General features: G+C 36.5%; 1 protein-coding gene across 5 annotated transcripts in view; it reads left to right on the top strand.

The window, feature by feature from the left end:
- Positions 1-10,362, top strand: part of NELL2 (neural EGFL like 2) — a 305,243-nt gene that overhangs the window by 127,182 nt on the left and 167,699 nt on the right. For all 5 annotated transcript variants that reach the window (XM_081821534.1, XM_081821531.1, XM_081821532.1 and 2 more), the window contains one exon: positions 6,078-6,206. In XM_081821534.1, the coding sequence (XP_081677660.1) occupies positions 6,078-6,206 (129 nt within the window). The remainder of the gene's footprint in view (positions 1-6,077; positions 6,207-10,362) is intronic.

The following is a 10,362-nucleotide window of genomic DNA, read 5'->3' as shown; positions in this document are numbered from 1 at the left end:
GTTTTTGTAGTTTATACATCTCTAGATATGCATCCATTTCTTCCAGATTATCTAATTTGCTGGCATATAGTTGCTCATAATATGTTCTTATAATTGTTTGTATTTCTTTGGTGTTGGCTGTGATCTCTCCTCTTTCATTCGTGATTTTATTTGTTTGGGTCCTTTCTCTTTTCTTTTTGATAAGTCTGGCCAGGGGTTTATCAATCTTATTAATTCTTTCAAAGAACCAGCTCCTAGTTTCATTGATCTGTTCTATTATTCTTTTGGTTTCTATTTCATTGATTTCTGCTCTGATCTTTATTATTTCTCTTCTCCTGCTGGGTTTAGGCTTTACACTCTGTTTTAAAACAGCAATTTCATTATATATTGCAATATTGTGTGTCAGGAATTTAGGTGATTCTTCTGCTCCACACGGTGGTAAGTGGAGTTACTCAGCTGGACTGGGCGAGAAGGCACCAGATGGCCTCACTATATGCTAGGCATCTCAGTGGGGGTGACAGGAAGACGGAGTATATCTGAAACTCTCTCCCTCTGCACAGAATCTCAAGACTTCTCCCTGTGACCTGTCCCATGAAGATGGTGATCACACTTCTTAAATGGTGGTTTGGGGCTCTTAAAGACCAGGTCTGGAACTGACACAGCCTCACTTTTCCAAGATTCCTCTGGTCAAAAGAGTTATAAGCAAGCCCAGATTCAAGAGGAATGGGAGGAATAGACCCCACCATGGTAGAAGTGTTGAAAATTTGTGGCCATCTTTAATGGCCTGGAAGGGTCCAGGAGCTCCTTAGAGATTAGCAAGGTGAACAGCACAGAAAGGAGACAAGGTTGGCTAGGACAAGATTTAAATAGCTGAGAGAGGGCCTTTCAGATATCAAGAGAAGCCTTGATTACATCCATTTATTTTTAAAAGAGCCTTGATATATTTTTAAAAAGTAAGTTAAGAAATGGAAAAACTAGCTACAAAAATTGTATTATATTTAAATTGTTTGTAGTTTTAAGAATTAATGTGTTTACGCAGCACACTCAGAATACAGTGCTGAAATATACTGTGACCTACACCCCCTCCCCCTGAGATTCTGATCTAATTGCTAGGAGATGGAGCCATGGTATCACCATTAAAAAACAAAATGAACAAATAAAAAACTCTCTGATAAATTTTTTTACACAGCCAGGATTGAGAAGTACTAGCTTAGACAGTACTGGAACTGAAATTGAACAAGTTGGTTCATCTTGAAACAATTAGCACCATTTATAATAAAGATTGCTTTATTTCTGATTTCAAGTATATAGGATAAACAAATGAGTTTCCTGGCATTCTCTGGTGCTTAAACTAAAAAGAGTCAAGTTCTGGAGGCTTAAATTTTGAGTTAACACCTACACATATGTTGTGACAAATGCATTTGTAATATAATTGGCCTCTAGTTTCCAGGCCTGTCTGCCTAGTGCTCAGGATGCTGTGTTCACATCTGAAAAAGTAAGTTCTTCAAAAACAGTTATTAAATATTCCCTGAGGACAGAGCATGAGAAGAAAGTGTTGACCTTTCCACTGGAGGCCTTGGCCAGTGCTAGAAGCAAAGCTGTGCACCGAAATAAGGCCCCAAATCTCTTGGCTCCAAATCTAATCCTACCAAGACTGTTTTCTAGGTACTCTGCAGCTGCCCATCCTGTGTCATAGTAGCCCGGAAGCTGTGTAGCAGGAATGTTCTTTTCACTTTGTTCATGTTTGAGAGCCCCTTCAAGGAAGCTTGTAACAAATTACAACATGACAGACACTCAGTGATACAGTGAGGACTCTGACTTAGAAAGATACAGAAAGGATGTGATAGAGTTTTCATATTTGTAGCCCTTCCCTTCTCCTCATCCCTCGGCAACTCCTTTCTCTGTTTATAATACCAGTAAGTCCTATTCACTGGATGCCCCACTTTAATTTAGCACTTACTTCATCCGGGCCTATAATTATAAGTAGTAGCGACATCTATATGTAGAAGGTTCAGTGGGTATAGTCTTCTCTCAACTTCTGGATAATCCATAGTTTCCCACCTTATTCAATTATACCTTCACGATTTTTGTTATTTATGTATCACTAATAACATTATTTAATTTTTATATCACTGTTAGTCGCTCATTTTTTAAAAATTTAGTTTCGTTCCAAATAATGCTAGCCACAAAATAATGGCATTATTTGTTAGATTCATCTATTTTTTAATACACATTAAAAGAATTCCATCGCAATTAGTACTTTTTAAAAAAATATACATCCATGCACATGAACCATTTGGGAAAAATCAGGATTATCCATCATCCTGCAAATAATACCTAAATAAGTTAGTATTCTTTTAGGTGCAAGTAATAAAACACCCAATCCAACTGATATAAGCAAAAAATGGAACATAAGCCTCCCATAAGCAGCTTTATACAGCTATCAAATCCTGCCCCTTGGCCTCGATGGATCTCAGTTTGCCTCCTCAGAAGTGGCTTTATTTTCAGACTCTATGTGTTTTCAGCTAGACCTCTGACATTCTTATGCTCGCATCATTATGATACTCAAGTAGATGAAGAAAAAATGTTCAGTGTCCTCAGGAGTTAAACAAAAGTCCCATAATTGAATTTTAATCATCTTCATTGGCCCGAACTGGATCAGATACCCAGACCTGAAAAAATTATTGTGTCTAGGCTAGTGGGATGCATTGATTTTCCGGTGGGGCTTCATCCCCACCGGAACTGGTTCATCCAAAGTATGACTAGGTTGTTTTTTTTTCCCCCAGAAAAAGGAAGAATAGATGCTTGTGGACAAAAACCAACAAATATTCACCTCAAAGTTATTTATTCTCCTTCTCCTGATTTTTTTTTAAAGATTTTATTTATTTATTTATGCGAGGAGAGAGAGAGAGAGAAAGGAGAGAGCATGAGTGGGGGGAGGAGCAGAGGAAGAGGGAGCAGACCCCATGCTGAGTGCGAAGCCCCATGTGGGGCTTGATCTCATGACCCTGAGATCATGACCTGAGCCAAAATCAAGAGTTGGCCGCTTAACCGACTGAGCCACCCAGGTGCCCCTTTTCTCCTGATGATTATGTATAACCTTTATGTATATTGTTTTTACTCATAATCTGTTGTATCCACCTTTTCTACTTACCTACTTGTAGAGATATACATATTAATATTTTATGGAAAGAGCTATACTTAACAAGACACACAACTTCATGTAAATTTGCAAAACTTATAAAAGGAATAGAAAACTTGGTATCCTTGCAGTTAAAATCCAAAGTGGGAAACAAAGGCTAGATTGTATTAGATTGGATTAGATCCATCCGTCTATAATAAATACTTGAATTTTCTTCTGTGATAGATGCCTCAGCATATTTGGTTTAGGCTTATTCGTAATACTCTAATTGCTTTAATTATTAACAAATCCTATACAATTATGCTTTTACATAGATGATCTGATTAGAACTTTACATTTTGGTGAGCTAGATATTATCTTACTCTTACAGGTGAGAAAACCTTAAGGTTTAGAAAGGTTAATTAACTTACACAACTAGTAATTTACACGGCCAGTAAGTAATAGAGATTGAATGTAAATCCAGGTCTTTCAACTTCAAAAGCCAAGCACCTCTGACTAGAGATGCAAGTATGAAGGTAATAGGGATATCCAACTCATACTCTGAGTTTTTGAAGTTATTACCTATAGGTTGGAAACAACCCACTTTAATTGAGTTAGAATTTTCTACCTGTCAATAGTCTTTTGACACTGGCATTTTGTATCTAAGCAGTAAAACAATGAATAGAGTTAACTTATTTGTTGAGAAAATAAATCAAAATAGCTATCTGACATTGTTTAGTGTAAATTAGAATTTGATTGACAAAATATTTAGCTTTCAAGTCTCTGGGTCAATTTAAAAAAAAAAACCCATCTGATAAAAAGTAAAACACTCCCTTGCTGAACCTAAAACAGTCAAAGTGGGATCACATTGTTATCTTACAGCGGGAAAATTCTCACAGCAATTAGCGCTGTATGGTGAATGTGTGTGTGATATTCGATCCTGAGATAAGAGGTCTGAGCATTACTTAGGCAGAACTGGAAAGGGACCGTAATAAAAGTGGACTGTATACCATTGACTTTGATAGCATAGATTGGGTGAAGTCTGAAAAATGAGAAAAGAGAAAATGCAGCGAAGTGACAAATTGAAAGTTTTGAAAAATAAAAACTTAGGAAAGAAAAATAAAAATGCCTCAGGACAGTACCTGGCCTTAGTCACAGCTCTCTAGGAGTTGTTTGAAACATTGCAGGTGCAATTATACAGAGATTTAGCGGTATGTTAGAACGTGATCTCTTGATTCTGTGTATATCTTAAAGGAGTGGGCCAGTTTTTATAGTAACTTCGTTCAGTTTTCGAATAAATGTGAAATTTTTTTTTTGGAGACTTTTCATATAGGTTGGTGAGGTGCTGAGCTATTGGGTAGAAAATGAAGATGACTTTTTCGCTGAAATGCTTTCTTCTCAGACATTGTAAAAAGACAATAGGATACATTTTAAGAAATATGGTCTCAATTTAGCTACTTGAAGAAGAAAGGAAGGAAAGGACTCTAGGAGAAAATATTTTTAACTTTTCCTCTTCTTAAGAATGAACCTTTTACTTGTTTGGCCTTCCACGTGAGAAAGTAGATTGTGAAGAATCGTGTTAAGAAAACATAGTCATCAAGTGACTTAAATGCTGTTATTGACTATATATTGTTCTGTCCTTCATATACACCTCTGTTCTATTTTATTTCTGTAGATGTCATAATTCATTTTATTTTTTCTTGCCCTATTTAAGGCCATCACAGAATTTTGAGAACATCATCCTTCTTAAGGCTTATTAAGTTGTCCACACCACTTTTTACTATCCATGGTAGTTGCACTTCATGGGACATATGCTTTAGCTCTGGGGTGATATTCAAAAGAGTCATTATGGGCACCAGCCAATCAGAATGGACACCAACCATCATGCTGTAAGAGCATGCCTGCTAGTCGCGGTATAGTTCAGTCTACCCTTCCACTAAATCACAGCGTTCTCCAGTAATTTGCTTACAAGTAAGATGGGCCAATTTAGAACTTCCATCTTCATGATTTGCTCAAGTGAAAGTCTTTCCTTGGCTATAGGCAGATGAGTTTATTCTGAGCGACATGAAATACATTTCTCTAGTCCTCTTTTCTTTTACACATGGACTGAAATTATAATTCATTAGGTGATGTAAAACTAGACAGATAACTTATGCATCAGGCAATTTGAAAATTGTTTGAATGATATATAATCATGCAATTTCCATTCAATATGGATTCCAGTGTTTAAGCTTTTCATTTCAGCATTTTAGATGATCTTTGAACAAGGGATTCACACAGGCAGAAGAGATCCTGAGGAATTACACATGACTGGCACCACTGTTCATAAAATGTTCCACTTTTCCATCCTCTCATAAAGCTTCTGGAATCTGAAATCTGTGTAATTCATAATTTTTTCCCTTCTTTTGAGTGGACATCTAATGCTATGCAGGTTTCCAGAGACAATTAGATTATAGTGATGTAATTTTCATTTGTTAGCACATTTATAGTTTTTTTTAAGGATGTCAGGCTCTTTTATTTCTTAAATATGCAATGTCCATATTTCATCTGACCTGGTCTGTACTATCCATAGGTATTGATAATGTTCAACCTCTAGTTCTCATATTACCTTCTCACTGGGTTATCTTTTATATTGTAAATCTCCGTTTGGACTCAAGAATCTTTGTTTCAGATATTTGGAGGACTATAATTCAAATATCAGGGACTAGAAAACATAAAGTCGGAAACAAAGAAGACAGAATTAACTTGAAGTAGGAAACAACTGAGTTAAACATGAAGAACCACTTTTAGTACACATAGCATGTGGTTCTCTAGCATTGGATCAAAAACTGATGATGTAATGTATGGTGATTAACATAACAATAAAAAATTAAAAATAATTTAGGGAAAAATACCTTCTAAATCAAAGAGTATTTAGTTGGCAAGATTAAATCAATCATAGTTTCATTTACCTTAATAAGTTTCTTTTTTCTTGTAGGTTATGACTTTTGTTCTGAAAGACATAACTGCATGGAGAATTCTGTCTGCAGAAATCTGAATGACAGGGCTGTTTGTAGCTGTCGAGATGGTTTTAGGGCTCTTCGAGAGGACAATGCCTACTGTGAAGGTAATCCTTGTAATGATGTGTAGCTCAGCTGTATAAATTTCTTAGGATTACTGCATGCAAAATTTATTAATTTCCCAGGTTGTCAAGTTGATGGGCCCATTAAAAGCAGTGAATTTAATTTGAAGCATATTAATCAGCTAAAAATAATTATCTTTCAAATTAAAGTTTTTTAGCTATCTGCTATATGTCAGACTAATGAGTTAATATTGCTGGTTTCTTGAATTAAAATAATACTTCCACTGTGAAATTGCCTTCTTTTTTTCATAATTAGATATTCAGATAGTTCACATATTGACATGATTACTGTGGCTTGCAGTTAGAATTGTAGTCAGATTTTTCCAGACAATGTTGTCTAACAAAAGTAATCAATTAACAGGAAGACAAAGTACCCACCGCTATTTTTGTTTGCTGCTGTAAGTAATCTCAGTGGTTGCATTCATGCTTTGTGGTATTTAGTAAATAGCTCCAGTGGAGTAAATGGTTTCTAGTTATTTTTTAGAATCTTAACTAATATCCAAGGTAGTTTATCCTCTCATGGAAACAGTCCAAATACTGTGAGGGGGCCCTTGACATTCACAAATACTGTTCATGAAGACCCTGGAAGTCCATGAGATCTAGTAATTTATTATTTCCCAGAGGCACAGATTTGAATGATTCTCATTAATTATGTGACTAGCTAGTGGGTCTTGCAAGTAAGAACACTGACACAGTGGTGTTTGGACATCTGGAGGGTTCTAGACTTACCTTTCTTAAGTGTCGAGAATGTGCCATTGGTCCTTGGAGACAAAAAACCTCCAAGTTATAAATTTGTCAGCCTCTGTTTAGCTACATGATGATTTATTGGCCCTTGGGAAACCAATTTCTATTGTTACTCTTAGCTTTCAGTAGATTTTATTCTGCCATAAAAGTCAGCATTTATTTTTAAAAGTTGACCCTTTTTTCCAAAGTATTTCATCAAATGCTTCTGATTCAGTCCTAAAGAGACCATTATATTTTTTGCTGAAGGAAAGACATGCCTTTCCTTCCCCATTTATAATGCAGATTTATTTAAAATTCCTCATTTTGAAAGGCTTTATATAACAAATGGATTTAAACTTACTTATAATGTATTTTTCATGATGATAGTTGAGATCTCTAACATGTAATAAGCTCCACTGATATCGTCTAAGTGTGTAATATGAAACCTACATGATATAAATTCATGCGATACCTCTTTTTGAATCTTAATTTTATGGTCATTATTTATATTCGGAGCTGCTTCTTTGGTTGTTGTTAAGTATATTCACTCATGTGATAAGTATTTAGTAAGCACCTATTGTGTACCAAGCACTTTTCTGGGTACTGGATAGTGAATGGTGAATAGGTTTCTGTGCTCAGGAGCTCACGTTCTAAGGGGAAGACAGTTGCTTATTTTTGTATATGATCACAGGTCAAATTTTTTAGACAGTGGGTAACCATAGAAATAGAGAAGGCAGTTTCAGGTAGTAATATATAATAGGAAGAAAATGAAACAGGATGATGTGATAGAGATTGATTGGGGATTAATTTAGATGAGATGGTCAGGGAAAATCTATGGGGCTTAAGGGGGGAAGGTTGACAGTTGACATGAGACTTGATGATCAGGAAACACCACAGAAGGATCTGGAACAGAGCATTCCAACCAGAAGCAATAGCAAGTAGAAAGACCCTAAGTGGGAACTATCTTGGATGTTCTAGAAACTGAAAGAAAGGATAAAGTGATACAGCAGATGAATCAGTTAAGATGCAATTAAAGAATTAAGTAAGGGCCAGGTGATGTAGAGAGGCTCATAAGGATTTTAGGGGAGTGATAACACTTGTATTGAAAAGGATAGCTATGGGTGCCATGCCTTAGATTAACTAAATTTAGATTATGGGGTTAAATATGGTGGGAAGAACAGAAGCATACATAGGAAGACCAGTTGGAGGGCTATTGCAGTAGTCTAGGCAAAGATGTTGGTGATCTGGACCCAGGATATGATAAGGGAGGTGAAGAGGAAGGAGCATATTCTTGGTATTTTTCGAAAATAGAGCAAATAACTTGCAGATAGTTTACTGTGGAGGAGAATTGAAGAGGGATCAAGGGCAAGGGGATTAAGTTTTGAAGTTTGGAGCAACACATGGATGGTGTTGCTATTTATTGAGACAGGAAAGAATTCAAGAAAAGAGACCAGAGATTTAGATTAAATAACTTTTCAATGCAACCTATTAAAAATAGGTTTGTATCACTGTTTTCACTTATAAATATGTAGCACAAATTGGCAGCTGCTTTCCATTCTGAATGGATCATACTGAAATATGGTTTGTAAATTTCTTCTTCATGTTATTTCCTTGTCATTTAAAGATAAAATCTTCAAGTTAAGAAAATGATGGAAAAACTGGTTGGTTTATTATTGAGATCTTGTATTTTTCATAATGAGGACTTCTAGTATTATATCTTTTGTTACTCATGTTAAGAGTTTTTTTTTTCCAGTATTCTGATCAAATTTGGTTTTCCTTTTCATTCTGTTATTGTTGTTGTTAACTCTAAGGATGTTTGACTTCGTAGAAGCAACATTGTTAAAAAATTATGCAATTGTACATGTTATCTGTCAGCTGGTCTTATGAGTTCTGGTCCTTGAAAAAATTAGACCTGTGATCATATACAAAAATAAGCAAGTGATAATTTGTAAGTGATGCAAATTTTGTTTACTGAATCTGTGGGGTTGTTTTAATGATATGACTGTAATTGCGACTATTGATTTTTACCACAGTTTACTTGATAAGGGTTAAAATAGCACTGGTAAATGTTGGAGTTCATTTATTCATTTGGCAAACATTTATTAAATGCCTACTTTGTTTAAGGCTACACTAGAGGTGAAGCAGTAAATAAGATATATACATGACTGATATTGTGTCTCAGGCAAGAAAGATAACAAACAGGTCATTACACCAAAGAGCATTTAATTGCACGTGTGGCAAGTGACCTGAAGAGAAATAGGTTAACAGGGGCTGATCTGTATGGGTGGTAGTGCTTGAAGAAAATAGAGGTTTCTTTGGAAATCTGAAGATTAAGTAAACATCAGCTAGGCATAGAGGTAAAGATGGGAAAGAAGGGAATTTCCTAGTAGAGGACTCACCATGCCTCCAGGCCTCCAGGTGGAGAGAAACACTTTGTAAGAATGGATAGAAGGTGCAGAGCAAAGAGAGAGGTGCCTGATGGATGGATGAAGGGCAGCAGGACCTTGAAGGGCACAGTAAGGTCTAAGTAAGGGTTTCATGCTAAGAACAAGGGGGTAGGCGATGGAAGCTTTAAGCAGAGGAGTGCCATGATCACATTTGTGTTCTAAATAAATCACTTCAGCTTCAGGCTGAATGGAAGGTAAAACTGGATGTGGGAAACCACATGGGAGACAGTAGTAGCTTACACTGAAAGTGGAGATGGAGATGTGGATGCATTTGAGAGCATTTGTGAGGTAAAACCAGTCCTGCTGATTAATTGGTGATAGGAGATGATGAGGAGAGAGGTTTCCAAGGTTGATACTCAGGTTTCTGGCCTGAGCAATAGGCAGATGTCGGTGCCACTCTCTTAGGAAACAGATTGGGTGGGAAGATCATCATGTTGGGTTGGGGTACCTATGGGACATCACAGTTGAGTAGTCAGTTGAATATACATGGATGTGGAATTCAGAGAAGTTTAAGTTGTACATAAAATTTGGGATCATTTAGCATATAAATGGTAGTTGAAGAACTGGAAGGAATTACCTAGAGAGGCTTGAAAACTCTAGGGTTTGAGCATTTTATAGAAAAGATATGTGATGGAGACAGCAAAGCTGTGGCTGAAATGTAGGAGGAAAGAAAAGAAGGCAGTCTCACAGAAATCAAGAGAAAGAGACAATTTCAAGAAGAAAGGGGAATGCTTCTTAGCAAGAAAGAGGAAGACTGAAAGATGTCCTTTGCATGGAACTTTATGGAAGACACTGAGGGCATCAGCAATGGCAAGTTGGGTACAAAGGTGATGACAAAAGCCAGTTGGGAGCACATTGAATATTGCGTCATGGGAAAAAATGGATCTGATGAAGGGACAGAACTCCTTCCAGATGTATGCCTATGAAGGGAAGGAGGAAGAGAGAGCAGTAGCTTAAGGAAAGTGGGGCTA

Source organism: Leptonychotes weddellii, chromosome 5 (genome assembly GCF_054177405.1).
Source record: "Leptonychotes weddellii isolate Sample4059 chromosome 5, ASM5417740v2, whole genome shotgun sequence".
NCBI classification, from domain to species: Eukaryota; Metazoa; Chordata; class Mammalia; order Carnivora; family Phocidae; genus Leptonychotes; species Leptonychotes weddellii.
The sequence above is the reverse complement of the archived record's forward strand: the minus strand, read 5'-3'. Positions and strand labels throughout refer to the sequence as shown.